General features: G+C 45.4%; 2 protein-coding genes across 2 annotated transcripts; both read right to left on the bottom strand.

Moving 5' to 3' along the window:
* Positions 1-21,577: 21,577 nt before the first annotated feature.
* Positions 21,578-21,958, bottom strand: LOC308261359 (histone H2B type 2-F; the record flags this gene model as incomplete). The annotated part of the gene is made up of 1 exon (XM_080693213.1): positions 21,578-21,958. One exon carries the CDS (start codon positions 21,956-21,958, stop codon positions 21,578-21,580), a length of 381 nt encoding a protein of 126 aa, XP_080549339.1.
* Positions 21,959-23,187: 1,229 nt separating this feature from the next.
* Positions 23,188-23,598, bottom strand: LOC308259653 (histone H3.2; the record flags this gene model as incomplete). Its single annotated transcript, XM_080690819.1, has 1 exon — positions 23,188-23,598. The coding sequence occupies one exon, from the start codon at positions 23,596-23,598 to the stop codon at positions 23,188-23,190; it is 411 nt and encodes a 136-aa protein (XP_080546945.1).
* Between the last annotated feature and the right edge of the window lie 1,789 nt (positions 23,599-25,387).

The raw sequence follows: 25,387 nt of genomic DNA, 5'->3' as shown, positions 1-25,387 counted from the left end.
AATGGATCATTTTGTGGCTACTGGGGTGGTATATTAAGGACGTTAAAACTGGGGCATATGTTGAGCGGGCGCGATGGGATCCCTTGCTTTGTATAAATCAGAGCAACAGGGTAGGGGTCCTCGGGGGTCAGGATGGCGTGTCCACATTTCTCTCGGAGGGCTGGTCCAGCCTTCAGCCTCGGGCAACTGCTGGGGGCAGCGTCACTGCCGCTGATAATGGAGTTTTTGCTTTTGCTGAACACTGCATTTCTCTTTCTTGAGTTTCCTCTGTGATTCTTTGCTCTGTGGTCTGCTGTACTGTTGGATCGAGGTTCATGTCTGAGGCCATCTCTGTGTTGAGGCTGTAGACTGCGTAGGGTTTCTTTTAGAAAAAGAGATTCAAATCTTTCAGATGCTCCTCAGTGAACGTTGTTCGTTTTGTCTTCGGGAGAAGTCTCAGAGTCTGACATCTTGGAAATAGAGGCACCCTCCACTCAGACTCTGCTGTCCCGATTTTCTTTCTTTCTTTTTTTTGGTGGTGATAGTGGTGGTACTGGAGATGGAAACCAGGGACATTCTACCTCTAAACTGCACCCCAGCCCTATTTTTTATTCTTTATTTTGAAACAGGATCTCACTGAGTTGTGAGTGGCCTCACTAAGTAGCTGAGGCTGTTCGTGAACCACAATCCTCCTGTCTCAGCCTCCCGAATGCTGGGATTACAAGCGTGCGCCACCATGCCCGGCCCGATTTTACTTCTTATTGGAAAGAGGGTCTGGCTAGGTTGATGAGAGTCTCACTACTTGCTGAGGCTGTCCTTGAACCTGTGATCCTCCTGTCTTAGCCTCTCAAGTACTGTGATTACAGGTGTGCGCCACCACGCCCAGCTAGAGTAGATCTTTTGTATGTTTGTTTGTTTGTTTGTTTTTGCGGGTCTGGGGATGAAACCCAGAGGCATTTGACCTCCAAGTTACACCCCCTGCCCAATTTTTTATTCTTTATTTTGAAACAGGCTCTCAAATTGCAGAGGGTCTCACTAAGTGGCTGAGGCTGTCCACGAACCGCAATCCTCCGGTCTCAGCCTCCCAAGTACTGGGATTACAGGCGTGCGCCACCAGGTCCGGCTTAGAGTAGATCTTTAAGCAGTTGGAAGTCAGGTCTAGTCTGATCACCCTATAAGGTCGTTTGGAAAATAGTCTATTTCTGAGAACAGGGTAACATGCCTGGAATGACTATGTCACTTACTACTCAATGTTGCTTTCCTACTACTCTATGATATAGATGATATAAAAACTGAAATAATGTGAATAAGACTTGGCCAGAATCTTGGGCTTGGGGAGCATAACAAATGTAGCAAGGCGACCTTAGGGTCTGGGGTTTACCATGCAGCTTCTCTGCAAGGATCCTTCCGGCTTCATCTCTATCCTGCGTCCACGTGGTGGAGATCACCGGTAACATCCACCGCCCTGCATGTCCCTGTGTGGGTCGCTTTGTCGCTGGGACGAAATACCTGCCAAGAATACTTCAGAGGAGGAAAGGTTGGTTTGGGCTCCGGGTTTCAGTCCGTGGTCTGCTCGCTGCATCTCTCTGGGCCTTTGTTGAAGCCCAGCACCAGGGCAGAGAGGGCAGTGGGACAACCTCATGGAGATCCGAAGCAGGGACAGACACACAGACAGAAACACAAGTCCCTGTGGTTTTCCCCTTTCTTGTTTAGGGAGATTTGGGGCAGAGCTAGGTATTAGAAAAGAATGTTAGTCCAGATTCAGATACTCTAATGCTAGTGCATGATAGAGAAGCGGGGCAGAATTTAAATCTCTTTCAGTGTGTGTGTGTGTGTGTGTGTGTGTGTGTGCGCGCGTGCACACGTGAGGTAACTAGGTATTGAACCCAGGAGCATCCTAACTCTTAGCTGCACCTACAGCCCCAACAGCCCCAGTTTACTCTTTTTAAAAATGTGAAACCAGCCGGGCGTGGTGGCGCACGCTTGTAAATCCCCGCGCTTGGGAGGCGGAGGCAGGAGGATCGCGCAGGTTCGAAGCCAGCCGCGCTGGCTTAAGAGACCCTTTTGCCAAATAAAAAAAGAATAAAAATAGGTCTGGGAGTGTAGCCCGGAGGTAGAAGAGCTTCCAGGAACTAGGAACCCCAGTACCACCAAAAAAAAAAAAAAAGTGAAACCAGCCGGGCGTGGTGATGCACGCTTGTAATCCCAGCATTCAGGAGGCTGAGACAGGAGGATCGCGGTTCGCGGACAGCCTCAGCTACTTAGTGAGGCCCTCTGCAACTCAGTGAGACCCTGTTTCAAAATAAAGAATAAAAAACAGAGCAGGGGGTGTAGCTCGGAGGTAGAATGTCCCTGGGTTCCATCCCCAGACCCGCAAAATAAAATAAAATAAAAAATAGGGCTGGGAGTGTAGCTTGGAAATAGAATTCTCCTGGATTCCATTCCCAGTTACACACACACACACACACACACACACACACACACACACACACACACACTATGAACCTTGCAATCCTCTTGTCTTAGCCTTCCAACAACTGGGATTATTAGCAAGCACTCCCAGCCTGGCTGCCTCTTAAATTATTTAAAAAACACTTGGCCGCCCAGTGCGGTGGCACATGCTTGTAATCCCAGTATTTGCGAGGCTGGGACAGGAGGATTGCAGGTTCACGGCCAGCCTTCGCTACTTAGTGAGGCCCTGTTTCAAAATAAAGAATAAAAAAATAGGGCTGGGGGTGTAGCTCAGAGGTAGAATGTGCCTTGGACCCATCCCCAGTACCACAAAAACAAACAAATACCCCACTTAGCTCCTAAAGGAAAATCTCATGAAAGCAAGGCAAACAGTGTAAGACGTACTGGCACATGAATATGTAACTATTAGCATAATAATGATATTAACGGTACTTTATTTCTTCTAGGAAACACATATATGCATCTGCTCTATGCACACGTGGACCCGCTGTGTCGGGATGGGCTGGGTAACATTCAACGCCATAGTTTCAGCATCTTGAAACAACAAAAGTTAGCTGTTCATTCCGGTTAAACCAGAGATAAGAGGGCTAGTGATGCGCGGCTGTGTCAGAGTGAGGAAGAGGCTGGGGACATCTCAAAACAGGAATGGGCTGTTTCATCCCAGAAGGGACACTCAATACTTCCACTTCTGACTAAACGGTCAGATTTACATAGCTCTGCTCATCCAGAAAGAGGATGTCAAATCTGATGGTTTGCATACGGAGAAAAGCTGGAAATACTGTGGACACAGCATAATGTTCTCTTAAAAAGCATGGGGCATATGTAAAAAGCATGCTGGGAAATACCAACTGGCTTCCAAGAGGTGTGTGTGTGTATGTGTGTGTGTGTGTGTGTGTGTGTGTGTGTGTTACTGGGGATTGGACACAGTGGTATTCTACCTCCACACCACACCCCCAGTTCTACTTTCTGTTTTTGGTATCTCTTCCAACCTATTCTCAGTTGCATGATTTTAGAAAGATGAAAACTTCTCTCACTTCTGACAGATCAACACTACATCTTCAAGTCAAAGGAATCTATTGCAGGCAGTGTTTCATATTTTCTTGAATAATTTTAGAAATTCTGTTCCGTTAGTTTTTGCCCCCAAAAGAAAAGTACTGGATACTGTAAATCTGTATAAACATTTTTTTTTACTTGTTTGCAAATCGGCTTTCTGTCGTTTACTGATCATTTCTGTTAGTAGATTCCATTGTAAATAACCTACTTGGCGGTCACTAATGCACTATTTTGAGCTCAATACCGAACTAGGGCTAGAACCTGCTCTAGAATAGACACACCAGGGGGCCCCCGCGCCCCAGGAAGCTGCAGGCGGCAGCGCGTTTCGTGGTTGGACAATGGCGCCTCCTTGTGGCCGCCTATATGCACTGCGGCCTCGGCGCGCCTGGGGAGCCCCATCCGCCGTGGAGAGGCGGACTCTTCACAACTCTCCCCTAAGCCCCGGGAGAAAGTGTGTGCTTTTTCAGTGTGGCTCAGCTGCAGCAGCGGCAGGCGCTGGGAGAGGGACAGGTCGTGCGTGTCCGATTTGCCCCGGTTCGGGGAGCTGTAGGCAACTCATGGGCAGCCCCCAAGCCCCCGCGTTATTGTTCATTCTGGGCGAGCCGGTGCGAGAACCTGCGGCAGGTGGCTGCATCGCGGGATGCTGGGCGGGCCCCGGCTCGCAGCCCTCCCCGCGCAGCTGACTCCAATCCCCGGGCCCGGCGGCCGGCGCGGCGCCCCCTGGCGGCAGCGATGGCAATTGCAGTCTCCGCCGCCGTCTCCTCTGGGGCTGCTGCAGGACCTTGGGGCGTCCTGCCGGGGACCGGGAAGGAGAGGGCGGCTCTGCAGCAGGGAGCTGGTTCAGAGTGCGAGGCGGCCGCGCGGACCCAGTCCAGCATAGACAACCAAGCTGCCTTCCGCCGTCGGAGCCGGCAAAGGACCCCGAGTCAGCAGAACCAGCAAGGAGCAAGGATCCAGGACCAGCCTATCCCGGAGGAGAGAGCGTAGGGCTGAGAAGCAGGCCCGGAGCCTCGGGTGCAGCTGGCGGGTGGAGGTGGGTCGGGCGCTTGGGGCGGGGGAGAGGGGTCTTTCTTTGTTCTGGATTCAGGTCGAAGCCCGAGTTCTGCTGCAGCAAGAGACATGCAGAGCTTCCTCGCCCCGCCTTCGCCCCGTGTTAACCCAGACTAAGAATGGAGAGACTATCAGAGCTTTAAAACGTAGAAATAATTTTGTTCTTCTTGATTGCTGAGTAGAATCCCATTGTGTGTGTGTTTCCCATAGTTTTGTAATCCATTCATCTGTTGATGGACACCTAGGTTGGTTCCATAATTTGGCTATTGTGAATTGTGCTGCTATGAACATATGAACATGGCTATTCATATATTACTGTAGTTCTCTGGCTTCATCCTTTGGAAAGATAGTGGTATAGCCGAATCATGGTGGATCCATTCCCAGTTTTCTTTTTCTTTTTTTTTTGGTGGTGGTACTGGGGGTGAAACCCAGGGGCTTTTCTACCTCCGGGCTATACTCCCAGATGTGTTTTATACTTTATTTGGAAACAGGGTCTTACTGAGTTGCTGAGAGCCTTACTAAGTAGCTGAGGCTGACTTCAAACCCGTATGATCCTCCTGTCTCAGCCTCCCAAGCGCTGGGATTACAAGTGCACCACCACACCAGGCGATTCCCAGTTTTCTAAGGAATCTCCCTACGGATCTCCATAGTGGCTGAACTACTTTGCAATCCCACCAACAGAGTAGAAGAGTTCCTATTTCTCCACAGCCTCAATATTTGACTGTGTGTGTGTGTGTGTGTGTGAGAGAGAGAGAGAGAGAGAGAGAGAGAGAGAGAGAGAGAGAGAGAGAGAGAGACTGGGAATTGAACCCAGAGATATTCTACCTCTGAACTAAACCCCCAGCCCAATTTTCTTTCTTTCTTTCTTTTCTTTCTGCGGGTCTGGGGATAGAACCCAGGGGCATTTGACCTCTGAGCTACACCCCCTGCCCTATTTTTTTTATTCTTTATTTTGAAACCAGGTCTCACTGAGTTGCAGAGGGCCTCACTAAGTAGCTGAGGCTGTCCGTGAACCGCGATCCTCCGGTGTCAGCCTCCCGAATGCTGGGGTTACAAGCGTGCGCCACCACGCCCGGCTCAGTTTTATTTCTTGCCTGGCTCAGTTTTATTTCTTATTTGTAAACAAGATCTCACGAAGTTGCAGAGGGTTCCACCAAGTTGTTAAGGCAGGTTTAGAACCTGCGATCCTCCTGTCTCAGTCTGCCAGGTACTGAGATTACAAATGTGAACCACCATGTGCCCAGCTATTTGACTTCTTTATAATTGCCATTCTGATTGGAGTTAGATGAAATCTCAGTGTGATTTTAATTTGCGTTTCTATTTGCAAGAAAATGGAAGGACCTGGAGAACATTATGTTAAGTGAGACTAGCCAATCACAGAGAGCAAAGGGTCTTGTGTTTTCTTTAATATATGCAGGATAGGGAGTAGCTGGGATATAAGGGGGACTCCAGATAATAGCGACCACAGTGGAGCCAGAGAGGAGATGTAAGGGGAGGGGAGGAGGAAGACTGAGGTTCATTCACTGAAATACTACCATGGCCTATGTGTTTACATATGAATATATACTAGTGTCAATCTGAGTACTCTGTATTGGGAAGGAAATGGAGAAGCAGGGGGCACTGCCCCCTGCTTGACATCAAGTATGTCACTGTCAACACGATTTACATTATGTGAGACTATAATGCACCAATAAAAGCACAAAAAAGCATCCCAAAGCTTTAGAAAGAAAATTAAAACCTGTTATAAAAATGTAGCCTTATTAGAAGTCCTGGAATCACACATAGCTCTACTGGGCACATCTTAAAACTAGCCTCAGAGTTGATACACAGCTCCATCAGCTGCGATGACTACCTACCTCTCTCTCCTTTCTCTGTGACCCGGCCTTGGAATGTGGGGTGTAAAATCCATAAGCTACTTCAAAGCATCCCTAATTGGTAGGCAGCAGGTACAACAAAGATAGGGAAAGCAAACTCTCAGTACCTGTTTTAGCAGCTAAGTAAGTGGGCAACCCGCACACAAGAGAGTACCACCTGCTCCAATGGAGAAGAGAGTTACTAGCCGAGTTGCCATGGTAACATACAAAGCTGTATTTGAGAGACAGAGGTCCAGTGGGAGGGAGAGTTTCTTTTGGGGTTCTCCGGTGAGTTTCTCTCCCGCATGCTGCTTTTTCTTTCTTGCTTGCTTCTAATAAAAACTGGCTTAAGAGCTACAACCAATCTGTTTATCAGTTAATTTCTCAGTTCAAAAAACGTGTGTGAATTAAGGAAAAGGACCCACTGTGCCATTACAAAGTGTAGTGTCTTGGACCTCCTGAGGCTTCACTGTGAGGGTCTTGGGCCTGTCCAGTCACCCCCGTGCCTTCCAAGAAGCAGCACAAGGCCCCAGAGTGGACAGATGTTGAGCAGAACAGGCAGCTGGGCAGGAGGAGGTGGGTCAGTTAGGGATCATTTCTCACCTTCCAGACTTGGTATGGAGAACCCCAAACTCATTCAGAGCCCCCGGGAGTTTCTCCTACAGGAGCCCAGGCCCATTTCAGAGGCCTTAATCTGAGAAGGCTCGGTGCCTTCATGATTTGGGGATTTTCCCCTCATAGGCACCAAAGATAAACTCAGATCTACCCAATACTTCTAGGCCTGGGAATAGCTGGGAGGGCTTGGCAGTCGACACCAGGCTTAGTTGGAGACAGACCCAGGGCTGTCAAAGGGCAACCATGGAATCCAGGGAAGAGAACGGCAGCCAGGCTCAGCATGGCAGCAGTGGAGCCCTTGAGAAGTGGTTGCTGCTGGGCATGGTGGTACACAATTGTCATCCCAGCATTTGGGATGCTGAGACAGGAGGATCACAGTTCGTGGACAGCCCCAGCTACTTAGTGAGGCCCTCTGCAATTCAGTGAGACCCTGTTTCAAAGTAAAGAATAAAAAATAAAGCCGGGTGTGGTGGTGCGCGCTTGTAATCCCAGGATTCGGGAGGCTGAGACCGGAGGATCACAGTTCCCGGGCAGCCTCAGCTACTTAGTGAGGTCCTCTGCAACTCAGTGAGATCCTGCTTCAAAATAAAGAATAAAAAATAGGGCTGGGGGTGTGTAGCTTGGAGGTCAAATGCCCGTGGGTTCCATCCCCAGTACCGAGAAAGAGAGAGAGGGAGAGAGAGAGAGAGAGAGAGAGAGAGAGAGAGAGAGAGAGAGATGGTTGCTCAAGCAATCTGTTTTGTGGGAAGCATCAGCAAAGCTTTCTGATTTGATTATGAGGAAGAGGAGAATGGGGAAGTGTGACTGTCCCATAGCAGTAAACGTTCCATTGACTCAGCCTGGAAGGAGGAAATTGGCTGGAGAAGGGAAACTGGAGCAAGGAACAAAAGGTTTGTGCTGGACCCTGGCTAACAATCCCGTGAGGGGTGGGCGTAGCTAATAATCCCGGGAGGCTGTGGGCGTGGCTAAGAATCCCGTGAGGTGGGCGTGACTAATAATCCCGGGAGGCGGTGGGCGTGGCCAAGAATCCCAGGGGGAGGTGGGCGTGGCGCCGCACACCTGTAATCCCAGAGAGGCTGAGACCAGAGGTTCGAAGTCAACCTCGGCAATTTAGCGAGACCCTGTTATCAAATTAAACATAAAACAGGGCTGAAGGTAAAACCTGGTGGTAGAAGGCCCCTGGATTCCACCTCCAAAACCAAAACCAAAACCAAAACAAATAAAAAACAACAACCAAACAAGAATCCCAGTAGACATCATGCAACGGTGAAAGCAGTAGTATGTGGGTTAAACTCGGGAAGAATCCTGGAAAGAGAAAATTGACAATCATACAACTTATCTAGGTATGCAGTATTAGAGGCGGAGACTAGAGGAAAGAACACAGAACACCCTAAAGGGTCTGAGGCCAGCCTTGAGGCACGCCAGACGTTGGCGGTGTGTAGACGTGGCAGCAGGGGATATGATGCGTGGCAGTCAGGGATGCAGGCGGCCAGCGCCGCGTGGTCCCCAAATCCCAATCCCTGTACTTGGGAGGCTGAGACGGGAGGATCACAAGTAAAGGCCAGCCTCAACAATTTAGCAAGACCCTGTTTCAAAGTTAAAAAGGGCAGGCGATATAGCTTGGAGGTAGAATATCCCTGGGTTCAATCCTCATTACCCCTCCCCACACACACAGTGATCAACTATATCAAATTCTCATGAGAATATTTGATTTGGAGCCAGACATGGTGGCAAACACTTGTAATCCAGTACTTGGGAGGCTGAGAGAGGAGGATTACAGGTTCTCAGCTACTTGGTAAGGCCCTCAGCAATTTAGTGAGGCCCTGTTTAAAATTAAAAATAAGCCGGGTATGGTGGACACACTTGTAATCCCAGCATCCAGGAGGCAGAGACCAGAGGATCAGTTCCTGGACAGCCTCAGCTACTTAGCGAGGCCCTTCCCAACTCAGTGAGACCCTGTTTCAAAAAATAAAAAGAATGAAAAATAGGACTGCGGGTGTAGCTTGGAGGTAGAATGCCTCTGGGTTCCACCACAAAAAAATAAATAAGAAATAAATAACAAAAATAAAAAAGGAAAAATAGGGCTGGAGGTATAGCTCAGAGTAGACTGCCTCTGGGTTCAATCCCCAGTTCTGCAAAATAAGTAAATATCTGATCAGGAAAGGAGCTGCCCTACATCTGTAGCACTCTTTTGGGAAGTTCCTGGAAAGGGGAGGATGGACGTTACACTGTCCACGTCTCCAATTCATGACAAAAACAATCTCTTTGTCATTGTTAATGTCTCACAACAGTGTTACAGTGTTTCCTCTAGAAGCATTGCTAGGTTTATTCCTACAGCCTTCATTTTTGTGAGTTATTGTAAATAGTATAGTCAGAATCTTAAGAAATTATTATCAGTCTTATAGATGCAACCGTATAAAAACTAATCCTAAGAAAAATGCAAGTTTAGCAATGGAAAGCAGGAGACCCCCTCACCCTCACCCCCAGACAGCTGGGAAGTTGGGAATCTGGAACTCTAGAATGTCTTCTAGGTGTCTGGGGTGGAGACTTTTTAATGCACATTTGCAATAAAATAGGAGCCAATAGAATTGTTTGCTGACCTTTTATCACTCATTTCTTGTTTTGTTTCTAAATACGGGGTCAAACTCCACAAAGGGTAACAAGCCCCTTCCTGCCTTCCTTTTTCACCTCTACAGAACACCAAGCAAGGTGCTCCTTACTTCTTAAGACTTAAAGAGGATAAAAAAGAATTATGGAGAAGAAGCATGTGTTAAAAGGAAAGCTAGCCACACGTTACAGAGTTGATGGGGAAGGAAAGTCCTTAAGACTAGAATTGGTTTAAGTTTTCTGAACAAAGATAAATTCCCCAGCCGGCGTGGTGGCTCATGCTTGTAATCCCAGTATTTGGGAGGCTGAGATAGGAGGATCATAGGTTCGTGGCCAGCCTCAGCTACGTAACCCTCCGTAATTTAGTGACCCTGTTTCAAAATAAAGAATAAAAAAAGGGCTGGGGGTGTAGCTCAGAGGTAGAATGCCCTAGGGTTTCATCCCCAGTAACACACACACACACACACACACACACACACACACACACACACACGCAATAAATTTCCCAAATATGGTGTTGGCTAAGAATTCAACTTTTTTTTTTTTTTTTGTACTGGGGATTGAACCCAGAGGCTTTCTACCTCTGAGCTATACCCTCAGCTTTATTTTTATTTTAAACCAGGGTCTCACTAGATTGATGAGTGTCTCACTGCCTGCTGAGACTGTCCTCAAATCATCTTGCTTGGCTTCCCAAGTACTGGGATTACAGGCTTGTGCCCCCATGCTCAGTTTGACAGTTTGGTTTTGAGAAAGCAATGGCATAAACCAGGCATAGTGGTGCATGCCCCTAATCCCAGTATTTGGGAGGTGGAGACAGGAGGATCTCAGGTTCAAAGCCAGCCTCGGTAATTTAGCCAAAGCCTCAGCTACTTAGTGAGACCCTGTTTTACAATAAAAAATTTAAAGGACTGGGATGCAGCTAGGAGGTAGAATGCCCCTGGATTCCATCTCTAGTACTACAAAAAAAATTTTTAAGTCATCTTCTCAATTAGGGTTCAATCCCTGGTACCCATAACTAAGCAAGTTGATTAACTTAAATATGAATTTTAAATGGTTGGGGGGGTATAGGAGGTAGAAGGTACCTGGATTCAATCCCTAGTACAAAAAAAAAAAAAAAGGAAGGAAGGAAGGAAGGAAGGAAGAAGCCAGACATGGTGGCGCATACTTATAATCCCAGTACATGGAAGGCTGAGACAGGAGGATCGTAGAGTCAAAGCCAGCCATAGCTAGTAGTGAGGCCCTCAGCAATTTAGTGAGACCCTGTTTCAAAATAAATAATGAAAAGTAGGGCTGGAGGTAGAGTTCAGAGGTAGAATGCCCCTGGGCTTACATAATTCATGTAAGCCAAATGATTTATAGGATGATAACAATAAAATTTAGTACCACAAAAATCTCTAGTAACACACACACACACACACACACACACACCAAAAAAAAAAAAAAAAAGGAGGAAAGAGAAAAGCAAAGCAAAGCAATGTCCTGGGTTCCAGGGAAGAGGCTTTTATTTTTTTGCAGAGGGCCTCACTAAGTACCTGAGACAAGAGGATTGATTGCCTTTGAAGGTTCAAAGACAGCCTCAGCAAGTATTAAGACCCTCCACAACTTAATGAGATCCTGCTTCAAAAATAACAAATAAAATAAGGCTGTGGGTGTAGCTCAGAGGTAGAATGCTCCTGAGTTTAATCCCAGTAAAACACACACACACACACACACACACACACACACACATATACACATACACACACACATATACATATACACACACACACACATGATTAAAACCTGTGAGGCAATGATATTTGAAAGTTGAATGAAGGCTGGGCGTGGTGGCACATGCTTGTAATCCCAGCGCTTGGGAGGCTGAGACAGGAGGATTGCATGGGTTTGAAGCCAGCCTCAGCTACTTAGTGAGGCTTTCAGCAACTTAGTGAGACCCTGTTTACAAATAAAATATTTTTTTAAAGGTTTGGGAGTATAGCCCGGAGGTAGAAAACCTCTGGGTTCCACCCCCAGTACCACCAATATATAAATAAATAAATAAATAAATAGGTCTGGGAGTATAGCCCGGAGGTAGAAAAGCCCCTGGGTTCTATGCCCAGTACCACAAAATAAATAAATAAATAAATTTAAAAAGTAAAAAAGAAAGTTAAATGAAATAATTCATGTAAACCAAATGATTTATAGGATAACAATAAAATTTAGTTACTCTTATGAGCCATGATACAGATTTTACAGTGGAATGAGAGATAATTGGGCTTTAAAATTGCAATTCAAGAGCCAGGTGTGGTGGCACACGCTTGTCATCCCAGCATTCGGGAGGCTGAGACTGGAGGATCGTGGCTCGCGGACAGCCTCAGCTACTTAGTGAGGCCCTCTGCAACTCAGTGAGACCTGGATTCAAAAGAAAAGAATAAAACATAGCTCAGAGGGTGAATGCCCCTGGGTTCCATTCTTAGCCCCCCCCCCCCCACACACACACACACAAAATTGCAATTCAGGCATGCACCTTATAATCCCAGTATTTGGGAAGTTGAGACAGGAGGATCACAGGTTCACGGCCAGCCTCAACAATTTAGGAAGGTCCTCTGTAACTGAGCAAGACCCTGTTTCCAAGTAAAAAATAAAATAGGGAGTTTCTGGCCTCCATGATGTGGGAAGAGATTCTGTCATCCGTGATGGGAGTGGCTTCCGGGCTCCAGGATGGGAGAGCAGCTTCCTGGCTGGTGATACTGGAGCACTGTGTCTCCAGGCTCCCTGCCACTGCAGCCGCTGACACTGATGCTTTGGAGCTGGCCCTATGGCCGAAAACGTTGTACATGCAGTCGCTTAATGACAGGGAGACCTCCTGAGAAGCACGTGGAGAGGTGATTTTTGTCATTTGTGAACATCACTGAGTGTTCTTACACAAAGCTCGACGATACAGGTCTATCCCTGGACGTGGCCTCTTGATGAAGTGAGTTGCATGAGACGGCTGCCAGTGTAAGGCTGCCCCCTGTTTTACAGCACTTTGTTTTTTAATGAGTAGAAAGAATATACTTTAAAATAACAATTCAAGCCGGGCGTGGTGACTCACGCTTGTAATTCCAGCACTTAGGAGGCTGAGACAGGAGGATAGCTCAGGTTTGAAGCCAGCCTCAGCTACTTAGTGAGGCTCTCGGCAACTTAGTGAGACCCTGTTTCCAAATAAAATATAAAATAGGTCTGGGAGTATAGCCCGGAGGTAGAAAGCCCCTGGGTTCCATCCCCGGTACCACCAATAAATAAATAAACAAATAAACAACAATTCACAGTAAAAGTAGAGTAAGCACATAGGTCAGTGACAGTGCTTCATTGCCAGCGTTGAGTGTCGGGTACTGGGCCTGACTGTACGCCTGTGCTTTCATCTGATCATACACCAGCACTGTCACAAACATGCAGGTAACGTATTGTGCTAGCATGCTGATGGCTACAGGTGACGTTCTTCGGGTCCATTTCATGTGGAGACCACTGTATCTGTACAACCAGCAATGTCTCAATGTCGTCATGCAGTGCATGACTGTATTTCTCATATTGTTTTATAATTACTTTTGCACAGCTCTGTGCTTTTGCTTTATGGATGAAATAGCTCCTAATAACACTCTGAGAACACTAATTATGCCATTAAAAATAATAAAATAAAATAGGGCTGGGGGTGCAGCTCAGAGGCATAGTCTAGAGGTAGAATGTCCCTGGGTTCAATCACCAGTGTGCCAGTATTGGGAAATTATCCCAGTAATGGTTTCCAATAAAAGTGTAAAAGGAGCCAGGCATGGTGGCGCACGCTTCTAATCCCAGAGCTTGGGAGGCTGAGACAGGAGGATCGTACAGATTCGAAGCCAGCCTCAGCTACTTAGTGAGGCTCTCAGCAACTTAGTGAGACCCTGTTTCCAAATAAAATATATTTTAAAAAAGGTCTGGGAGTATAGCCCGGAGGTAGAAAGCCCCTGGGTTTCACCCCAGTTCCACACACACACACACACACACACACACACACACACGTGTAAAAAGGGTGTCACAGGCAGGCATGCCTGGCAAAAAAAAAACAAGAAAAAAGGAAAAACAATAGCTTTGCCTACTACACTTCAAATCCTACCACCTCCCTTTTTATCCTGGTCCTGGGTTAAACCCATAGTAAGAATATAGAGGCAATTAGAGCTTTTAGCATATACATACATATATATACATATACACTTTAGCATATATATTCAATTATCGTGCAATATAATAATGTAATATATAATTGATATAATTATATAGTTTATATAATTATATGATGGATATAATTATATAAGTATAATTATATACTTATAAATACATATAATTTTATACTTATATTCATTTTTACAAATTATAATGTATATAATTATACTTCTATAATTACAATTTTATATGATTATATAATATTTATATAATTATACAATAATTAATTATATATGCAATTAAAAGCCTAAGAGCACAAGAAGCTCTGCGTGGCACATCTTAAAAGCTGTGGAGATAACAAGAGCCTTGTGCTCTGCCCTGAGAGATTGGCTGTGATTAGGGCTCTGCTTCCCTGCTTCCCTCCATGACCCAGCCTTGATATATAAGATTCAAGCTATAATTGGTACCCGTTACCCTATTTTTCTTTGTGGCCCAGCCTTGATATGCAGGATGTAAGCTTAGTATATTACTTCAAAGCACCTCCAATTAATGGGCAACTGATACAGCAGAGATAGAAATAATATATACTTACACTTAACTAGTACACTGACCAGCAACAAGATACCACCTGTCTAAAATGAGTTGCTAGCCGGGCGTGGTGGCACACGCTTGTAATCCCAGCACTTGGGAGGCTGAGACAGGAGGATCGCACAGGTTCGAGGCCAGCCTCGGCTACTTAGTGAGGCTCTCAGCAACTTAGTGAGACCCTGTTTCCAAATAAAGTATAAAATAGATCTGGGAGTGTAGCCCGGAGGTAGAAAGCCTCTGGGTTCCACTCCCAGTATCACACAAAAAATAAATGAATTGCTAACCTAAAACTAAAAATAGTTCTTAGTTGCCCTAGGAACACTGATTAAAAAAATAAAAAAATAAAAAAAAAAACCACCAATGAGAAAACTCGACTTAAGGGCCGGGGTCTGAGGGGAGGCCAGAGGTCCACTTTGGGGCTCTCCAGTGTGCCTGCCAGGCATGTCGCTTTCTTTCTCTTCCCTATCTCTTTCTTACTGACTTTGTAATAAAAAACATTTGTTACAGCTGAGCTGCCTATCCGTTTCAATTTCCCTATTCAACAAATTCTACTGGAATAGAGGAAAAGAGCCCACAGCGCGTCACAAACAGTAACACCCAGTACCAAAAAAGAAGACGAGAAGAGAAAAGAAAGAAAGGGAGGAGGGAAAGAAAAAAGAGAGAAGGAAGGAAGGAAGGAAGGGAGGAAGGGAGGAAGGGAGGAAGGGAGGAAGGAGTGAGCCGGGTGTGGTGGCACATGCTTGTAATCCCAGCATTTGTGAGGCTGAGATAGGAGGATCACAGTTCGCAGCCAGCCTCAGTTACTACTTACTGAGGCCCTGTTTCAAAATAAAGAATAAAAAAATAGGGCTGGGGGTGTAGCTTGGAGGTAGAATGCCCCTGGGGTCCATCCCCAGTACCGCAAGAATAAAAAAGGAAGTAAGGAAGGAAAGATGTCCTTGCTGTACTACTAAGAGCAGAGCTGGGCCCCACACCGGCTGGTCTCTCCCAATGGCCTCCACGCTACTAACACACGAGACAATGGCGTACCTGCAGTCTTTGGAAACACACCATCCCTCTGTTATAATGTATTTTTGTGTTTTGAGTGCTGTGTTAATTAATAGGTGTTTTACTAATTAATAAAATAATAGGTAATTAGTAAATAAATAATAGCCAATAATTAGATAGCATTTAATAAAAATAGAATAACATAGAATAAAGTGTGTAGTGTTTTAAAATGTTAAGTTTAATTAGCAAAAAGCTTAAAAGTTTATACAGCTTTGTTCTTCCTTGAAGTTTTAAATTTTAAAGTTACAAGCGGGAAGCTGCTTTCCGGAGAAATTCCCAAGGTAATCGCCTAGGCTTAGCCTGTCTACATACCCTAGATAAGAGACCCTCTGCCCCTACCCCCGTTATCTTAAAAAAATGTCCATACAAGTTACACGGGAAATGTAAAAACGTCACCAATGATGTAAAAAAAATGACTTACAATAACCTGTAAGACAGTATGTAAGACCCTCAAAAATGACAGTCTGGGCCCTTGCTAATTCTGCTGTGTCAGACGTGCTTGGGTCCAGGTTCGAACCTGCAATAAAGTGTGGCTTGACGGACGAATAATTGGCTGCGGACAGTTATTCTCGCCTGGACAGGTTACAACACCTCTCTACTACCACAAAGGGTCTTCAGATGGATTTGTCTTGATATCTCTGTGTTGAGAGGGTTCACATTTGCGTCCACGATCTCAACCTAAAGGACTCGGTCGGTGCTTGTAACCCATATGGTACCTCCTCACACCAGGAAGAACAGTCACAGGTCCTTTTGTGTGTTGGCTTTGCTTTTGAAATCTTTGTAACTCTTACTTTTTCCCCTATTAGAAAAGATGTGTGCGTACTAATAATCCATAAAGATTTTTCAATTATGTCCCCTCTCAAGCACATCCCCACAATCATACTATGAAATAAACTTTCCTTAGAAAATGAAAACAATTTCTTACCTTTTTCTTCTATGTTAAGTCCTGGTTTTATTTTGGTTAGCTCTCCTGTTAATCCTAAAATTGTATACTTCTCTATGCATACTTACTGTTTCAGGGAGGAAAGTTATTTAAGAATAGTACATGGCCGGGCGTGGTGGCGCACACTTGCAATCCCAGCATTTGGGAGGCTGAGACAGGAGGATCATGGTTCACGGACAGCCTCAACTACTTAGTGAGGCCCTTTGAAACTCAGTGAGACCCTATTTCAAAATAAAGAATAAAAAATAGGGCTGGCTGGGGGGTGTCACTTGGAGGTAGAATGCCCCTGGGTTTCATCCCCGGCACCGCAAAAAAAAAAAAAAAAAAAAAAAAAAAAGAATAGTACATGCCTCAACATGAATTACATTATGATGTGAGACTGTAATGCACCAATGAAAGCATATAAGAAAAAGAATAATACATGCCCATAATCCCAGTACTGCAAGGCTAAGTAGGAGGATCATTGTGTCCAGGCCAGCCTCAAAAATTTAATGAGGTTCCCAGCAATTTAGTGAGACTCTGTTTCAAAATAAAAAATAAAATAGGGCCTGGGGTATAGCTCAGAGACAGAATGCTCCTGAGTTCAATCCCCAGTAACAAACACATAAACACACACAGAATAATTTCCACTGGGTGCAGGGACACACACCTTTAATCCCAGTACTAAGGAAGCTAAAACAGGAGAAATGCAGGTTTGAGGCTAGCCTCAGCAACTTATAGTGAGGTTCTCAACAACTTAGAAAGACCCTATTTCAAAATAAAAATAATAAAATAGGGTTGAGAGTATAGCTTAGAGGTAGAATACCCTGGGTTCAATCCCCAAGATCCCCTCACACACATAGAATGCTTCCCTTATTTCTGTTAGCGAAACCTAATACCTTATGAAAAAAAGAAAAAAATTACATTTTAAATATTCTGTGTGTGTGTGTGTGTGTGTGTGTGTGTGTGTGTGTGTGTGTGTTACTAGGAACTGAACCTAGGGGCATTCTACCTCCAAGCTATACCTCCAACCCTATTTTATTATTTATTTTGCAACAGGGTCTCACTAAGTTGTGGAGGGCCTCAGTAAGTAGCTAAGACTGGCTGTGATCCTCCTGTCTCAGCCTTCAAGTACTGTGATTACAAGCATATACCACCATACACAGCTCAAATACTTAAAAAAAAAAAAAACTCATGAAAAAAAGCTGAGCATGGTGGCACACACCTGTAGTAATCTCAGTACTTGGCAGGCTAAGACAGAAGGATCGTAGATTCAAGGACAGCCTCAGCAAGTAGTAAGACCTTTTTTTTAAAAAAAAAAAAAAAAAGAGCTAAGACTATAGCTCAGAGGTAGAATGCCCCCAGGCTCAATCCTCAGTACACACACACACACACACACACACACACACACATTCAGAAAAAATAATGACTTGAGCTGGGCGTAATGGCACACGCTTATAATCCCAGCAATCGGGAAGCCTCGACAAGAGGATCGTGGTTCACTCAGTGAGACCCTATTTCAAAATAAAGATATTTTTTAAAAGGGCTGGGGTGTAGCTTAGAGGTAGAATGCTCCTGGGTTCCATCCCTAGTACCATACAATAATTAATTCATTCATTAATTAATAAAAATAAAGTGAGGTTGAAGCTGGGTGTGGTGGTGCACACTTGTAATCCCAGTACTTGGGGAGCTGAGACAGGAGAATCATGCAGTTTCAAAGCCAGCCTCAGCTACTTAGTGCAGCTCTCAACAACTTAGTGAAAGCCTGTTTAAAAAAAAAATTATATATATATATATATATATATATATATATATATATATGTATGTCTTGGAGTATAGCCCAGAGGTAGAAAGCCTGTGGGTTCCATCCCCAGTACCACAATAATAATTAATCATCATCTTCATCATCATCATCATCGAAAGAAAATGAGGTTGATTAGAATCTCATTATTTGCTGATGCTGTCCTCAAAATTGCAATCCTACTGACTTGGGTTGATTTTTTAAAAATCAAGCCAGGTGTGGTGGTAGAAGCTTGTCATCTCAGCATTCCAGAGGCTGAGACAGGAGGATCACGGTTCATGGACAGCCTCGGCTACTTAGTGAGGCCCTTTACAACTCAGTGAGACCCTATTTCAAAATTTAAAAAAAAAAATAGGGCTGGGGGTGTAGCTCAGAGGTAGAATGCCCCTGGGTTCCATCCCCGGTACCGCAAAATAATTTTAAAAAATCAGAAGGAAATGTGTAATAAAAGTTCAGTAACCCAGAGGCATCATGAAGAACAGACTAGACACCACCCAGACTCCTAAGAGCCGAGGGATGACTAGTGTGCCACGCTACAGACAGCCTTGGGAATCAATGACTCCAGCCCCTTCCCTTCATTTTAGAGAAGCAGATTATGAGACACAAATACATGAAGAAATCCCAGCGGTCAGTGAATTTATCACTAAGCCCCTCCCTGATTAAGTAAGTGATTTCAGGCTCAATATCACTGACTGTATCAGCATCATGCCAATATGACCTAATCTTTCTTGATTTTGACAGTCTTAGCTGAGTCATCTTCCCTGGCCTTTTGTCTAGCAGTTACAAGTAAAAGGCCAGGGAAAGATGTCTCAAATTGAGAATCTAAAATTTCCAGTGAAAGAAATCACCAACAAAAAAGAAAAGAAAAACCATAGCATATTTTCTGCAACTTTTTTTTTTCTTTATTCTTTTTTTCTTTTTTTTCCAGGATGGAATCCAGGAGCATTCTCCCTCCGAGCTACACCTCCAGTCCTGTTTTATTCTTATTTTGAAACAGGGTCTCACTGAGTTGCAAAGGGCTTCACTAAGTAGCTGAGGCTGTCCGCAAAAACCTCCAGTGTCAGCCTCCCCAATGCTGGGATTACAAGGGCCTGCCACCACGCCTGGCTTATGCAACTTCTAATCAGATGTAAATTTGACTTCCTATATTATAAAGTTATTAGTTTTTTTGTGTGTGTGGTGCTGGAGATTAATGCAGAGGCATTCTACCTTCGAACTATACCCCCAGCTTTTTTATTATTATTATTATTAATGGAGAGGGTTTCACAAAGTTGCTGAGGGCCTAAATTGCTGAGGCTGATCTCAAACTTTGATCCTCCCATCTCAGCCTCCCAAATACTGGAATCAAAGGTGTGTATCACTGCCCCCCCCCCCCGGCTTAAAGGTACTAACAGAATTTAACCACAAAGTTGTCACGTAAATTCCTCAAGACTTACCGAGAATGGATGAATTTAAGCTTATCAAGTGAAGTGGGCTGTGCATGGTGGCATATACCTGTGATCCACAGGTACTTGGGAGTCTGAGACAGGAAAATTGAAGGCTTGAGGCCAGCCTAAGCAACTTGAAGAGGCTCTCAGAAACGGAGAGACTGTTTCAAAATTATAAAGAAAAAAAAAAAAAAGTAAAATAGGGTTGAGGTTATAGTTCAGAGGTAGAAGCCCCTGGGTTTAATCTCCCATACCCCAAAAAACAAAAAACAAAAAAACTTGTCGAGTGATTTGTACACTAGATTTTCCTGTTGTCCTAAGATTTTATTTATCTGGTTAGGGGAAAAAAAAACAAAAAACAAAAAAACAACCTAACCTTTGTCAGGATAAGTTTTTGTTTTGTTTTGTTTTTCATTTTTGGTACTGGGGATTGATTGAACCCAGGTCATTCTACCTCTGAGCTATACCCTAACCCTTTGTTTTGTTTTGTTTTTTAAACAGGGTCTCACTAGGTTGTTGAGTCTCTCTAAAATGCTGACGCTGGCCTTGAACTTGCAATCCTCTACTCTCAGCCTCCCAAATACTAGGATTAGAGGCCCAGCTAAATTATGCAAATTTTGAGCTGAGTCTTCAGAAACACATTCCACATCTAACTACTGTCTTTTTGCTTATGACAAGTTTCATCTCCACTTATGCCCAATTGTTTCTTTTCTTATAACATTTGTGGTCTGAGCATGTAGTTCAGTGGTAGAGAATTTACCTCGCATGCATGAGACTCTAGGTTCAATCCCCAGTATGGGGGGAGGGGGGACACAGGACTCGAACAGGCCCACAAGCCAATTAACATTTAAGGGCCTAACATGGGTGCCAAATGATTACCTCCAAATCCTATTAAACACACCTGAGAACACTGAAAATCACCTCCCCAGGTCAGCACATTTCAGGAGGCCCTGGGGATATGCTTAACAAGCAAGCACCTTGGTGATTTTTACAATCAGGAGTTTGTTACAGAACAGGAACACAGGTTCTCCACCTGGGGGAAAAAGACCTGTAAGCAGTCACACTAAGCCTGCAGTGTTTGGCTTTCCCGAAGTAAAGAGCAGTAACTTTGGTAGGGAAAGGTTGAAGGAGGCTTGACCAAAATAAGGATTAAATCTGAAGGATAGAGTTCTTTGGGCCCAGGGTCTCATACACCAAGGTCAACATTATAGGCCGGGCAGTTTGTGTGTGTGTGTGTTGGGGGGACTGTCCTGTGCATTATGGGATGCTCAGCAGCACTCCTGGCCTCTACCCATTAGATACCACTAGCAGCCCTTCCACATCATGCAATAATACTCCCTGGTATTGTAAAATATCCCTTCAACGCGGGGGATAGGGGCACTTTCCCTGATGCACTTTCACGGGAGGCTAGTCCTAGGCCAGGAATTTATATTGGAGAAAGTCCATGACAGTCCTAATCAGGATAAAGCAGTTGTAGGAAGCAGGGGAACTGAAGGCTTCCCGTGTTTTGTTTCTTAGTACTGGGGATTGAATCCGGGAGCATCCTACCTCCCAGCTAACCCCTAGCCCTATTTTATAACTTTGCCACAGAACCTGCAGATCCTCTCAAGCTTCCCAACACTGGGATCACAAGGGTGCGCCACCACACCCGGCAGGCTCACTAGAATAAATCCCAGTCTATCACTTTCAAATCCGTGGCGCTAGGGATACATGCTGGGGGAGGGGTAATGACGCCATCCCCGGTCCGCACTGCCCCACCCCCACCCCTCCGGACGGTTCCTAAACCTACCTCCTGGGCTACCAATGGGTTGGTGCTGCTCAGGGCTGACCAGCTGCCAATAGTGCACGGCCACATTACAGCAATTCCTCAACTACGCCCTAACCACGGCTAGACCTCGTCCGAGGAAAAGGCAACCACCCCTCAGTGTTTACAGCCGCTTTCTTCGATAAATGAAGTGGCTCTGAAAAGAGCCTTTGGTGTAGTTGGTCACGTCCTCTTGCACCCTTACTTGGAGCTGGTGTACTTGGTGACGGCCTTGGTGCCCTCGGACACGGCGTGCTTGGCCAGCTCGCCGGGCAGCAGCAGGCGCACGGCCGTCTGGATCTCCCGCGACGTGATGGTCGAGCGCTTGTTGTAGTGCGCCAGGCGCGACGCCTCGCCCGCGATGCGCTCGAAGATGTCGTTCACGAACGAGTTCATGATGCCCATGGCCTTGGACGAGATGCCCGTGTCGGGGTGCACCTGCTTCAGCACCTTGTACACGTACACGGAGTAGCTCTCCTTGCGGCTGCGCTTGCGCTTCTTGCCGTCCTTCTTCTGCACTTTTGTCACAGCCTTCTTGGAGCCCTTCTTGGGAGCAGGAGCAGATTTCGCTGGGTCCGGCATTTTTTCTCTCCGCGAAGAAACGCAGCACTCAGAAAAGGCAATCGCCGACTACAGGCGAACAGGCTGCTTACGCGTTACTTATAGAGACTGTATGCAAATGAAGACTTCCAGAGCACCGTGTTTTCATTGGTTAACTTTCTACAGTGTCGTCATAGAGGGGCGGGGCCTATGTAAATAATTCTGATGGCGCTTTCTTAGTGGTCCTTAGAGGAGAAGTCATGTTAGCCAATCAAAATGTTCCTTTTCACATCCACCGGCAAATTACACACAGCACTAGTTTCACCTGTTTGGGGTCTTTTTTGTTATTCTTCCACTTTGAATCGTACTTTTGTGTACAGGATTCTTAAGCAGTAAACATAGGCTAATGATGTACTTATATTTGCATTTTACTAAGGTTTTTCAACGAGGATTCCAGTCCGTACTCCCCCCCCCCCCCTTTTTTTGCAGAACCGGGAATGGAACCCAGGGGCGTTCTACTTCCGAGCTGCACCCCAGTTCTATTTTTTATTCTTCATGTGAAACAGTCTCAGTGAGCTTCAAAGGGCATAAGTAGCTGAGGCTGTCTGCAAACCGCGATCCTCCGGTCTCAACCTCCCAAAAGCTGGGATTACTAACGTGCGCCACCATGCCCGAACGCACTAAAAACCGAGGTTCCCTTTTTAAAATAACCATTCTGGTTTGCTATCTTGTGCAATAAGAAGGCATCAAGTCACAAACCAGCTTTACGCGATCCCTAACGACGAAATAGTTAAGACCCTATTTTTCTTAAAGGGACTCGCCTCCACACCCTGAAGGTTTTAGTCTTCAAGACTCAGCTTCACAGTAATTTCCCCCCACATAATGGGGAGGTTACCAGATTGTGTGTATGTTTCTGTTACTGGGGATTTTATATTTATTTGGAAACAGGGTCTCTTAAGCGAGTTTAGGCTGGCTTCTAACCTGCGCGATCCTCCAGTCTCAGCCTCCCAAGCGCGGGGACCCCGAGCGTGCCCACCAGGCGGGCGTGGTGTCCAGATCTAATGAGCGCGTAAACACAGCCTTGGCTGGTAGCGAACCGGGGCTTCCAGGTTCGACCCGCGGTGACGCGTGGTAAGGTCAGGCATTGTCAACCACTAGGTTTTCTCTGACCTACTGTCCTAAATCCTAGTATAGCCGAAGCTAGTACAGCTGCTTCTGTTGAAAACATAGGTGGCTCTGAAAAGAGCCTTTATAGGTAGGATCCCAAACACTTAGGCCCGCTCCCCGCGGATGCGGCGCGCCAGCTGGATGTCCTTGGGCATGATGGTGACGCGCTTGGCGTGGATGGCGCACAGGTTGGTGTCCTCGAACAGCCCCACCAGGTAGGCCTCGCTCGCCTCCTGCAGCGCCATCACGGCCGAGCTCTGGAAGCGCAGGTCCGTCTTGAAGTCCTGCGCGATCTCGCGCACCAGCCGCTGGAACGGCAGCTTGCGGATCAGCAGCTCCGTGGACTTCTGGTAGCGCCGGATCTCGCGCAGCGCCACGGTGCCCGGCCGGTAGCGGTGCGGCTTCTTGACGCCGCCCGTGGCCGGCGCGCTCTTGCGGGCCGCCTTGGTGGCCAGCTGCTTGCGCGGGGCCTTGCCGCCCGTCGACTTGCGCGCCGTCTGCTTCGTGCGGGCCATGTTTCCTGGCTACCAAAGGCAAGCGCGGGGCAGTCGTATTTATAGACGTAGCTTCGCTCTGATTGGCCCGAAAGAGAAGCGGTTCTGGAATTGTATAACCTCATTGGTTAAAATTCAGTCATTGAAAATTCAATCCTTGAAACGGAAAAGCTTGAAACGGAAGCCCCTTAGGCTAACCTTTCAAATCCCCTTCTGCCTTCCCCGTTTATTTCTATTGTTTATGGACCACAATTTTCTTAAATTTATCGATCACAATTAAAAACTTTCCTTTAAGTCAACATAACTTTTGTAACGTCAATTTATAAAGTTTTACATACTTTATATATTAAGTTTCTTCCGAAAGCAAGTGTGCCCTTGTATGAGCCCCACACACCCTAGCCCTATTTTTTTATTCCTTATTTTGAAACAGGGTCTCACTGCCGGCTCTTTTCAAGTTAACTGTTAATGTGACTTTTCTTCCGTCGCTAAAATTTATTTAGCGTCTGGCGCTTTAGGAGCATTGTGTAAGTGATTGAAGCCTAAAAAAACTCTTTGTAGCGGAAGGAGTGAAAATCACGCTTACATTGATCTGACTTCTGAGCCGACCAAAGCGCCATTTTATCTGCAGTGTGCAGGGAAACTTGATATTAGATCCTCTGCCTTCCTTTAGCCGGCACTCCACTCTCCAGGGATCACCCCTCGCCCCACATCAAAGGCCCACAGGCCCAGCAGGGGAAATGCCTCTTATCAAAGAAAGATAAGGCCAGAAATAATCACCTCCCACAGGGAGTACTTTCTAAATAGGCAGGTCCTTATCAGCCAGATGATGTTCGTTTGAAAGGAAATAAATTATTCAGTGACTGAGTTGCTGACATTTTCTTCTATGACAAATTGTTTTCAGTCCTTAAAAGTTTAATATTTTCTTGGTTCTTCACAAGAACAGTGAAGGTTGAATTGCTTTTCATAATAAGATGGTTATGTAAAGATGACTGCTGATAATGGGAAAATGTACTAGGTAATATAGTTTTTAATTACATGCCTGTATTGTATTATTGAAAGAACATTATATACAAACCTTGCCAAACTCAAACCTAGGAACAAAAGCAGGCCCAAGAGGCTTAAAACTTACCATCAATATGAATCGCCTCTCCTTCTTACTGATAACAAAGTAAAATAAAGGTGATTTTTAAGGGGTTTTCCAAAACGCTAAACACAATGTAAAAACTCATCATCTTCCAGAATCACTCATAGGCAGAATCGGCCTCCGGATCTAAAATGATAAAAGTGTAACTGAGGTGAACAAACGTTGGCCCTTCCTTTAGGGCTTCTGGAATGATGCACCACATAGAACACTACTCAGTGTTTCAAACTCCTACCGAGGCCGGGTGTGGTCGCGCGCACTTGTAATCTCAGCATTGAGGAGGTTGAGATCAGAGGATCGGGGTTTGCAGACAGTCTCAGCTACTTAGTGAGGCTCTCTGCAACTTAGTGAGAGCCTGTTTCAAAATAAAGAATAAAAAATAGGGCAGGGGGTGTAGCTCAGAAGTTGAATGCCCCTGGTTTCCATCCCCAGACCCGCAAAACAAAACAAAAATCCCTGCCTACCTGTATCATTTAATCCCAATTCTGAAATAAACGCTACTTTCCTCAATTTACAAATAAGGAAATAATTTAAAAATAAGAACTATTTAAAATTAAAATGTTAAAAATAAGAAAATTTCTCAACAGAACATTTCTCAAAGAAATTATGGTTTGTCTTGGGTAATTTTTTTCTTTTCTTTCTTTCTTTCTTTCTTTCTTTCTTTTTTTT

This window comes from Muscardinus avellanarius (assembly GCF_963383645.1).
Source record: "Muscardinus avellanarius genome assembly, chromosome: 3".
In the NCBI taxonomy this organism is placed as follows: Eukaryota; Metazoa; Chordata; class Mammalia; order Rodentia; family Gliridae; genus Muscardinus; species Muscardinus avellanarius.
The sequence above is the reverse complement of the archived record's forward strand: the minus strand, read 5'-3'. Positions and strand labels throughout refer to the sequence as shown.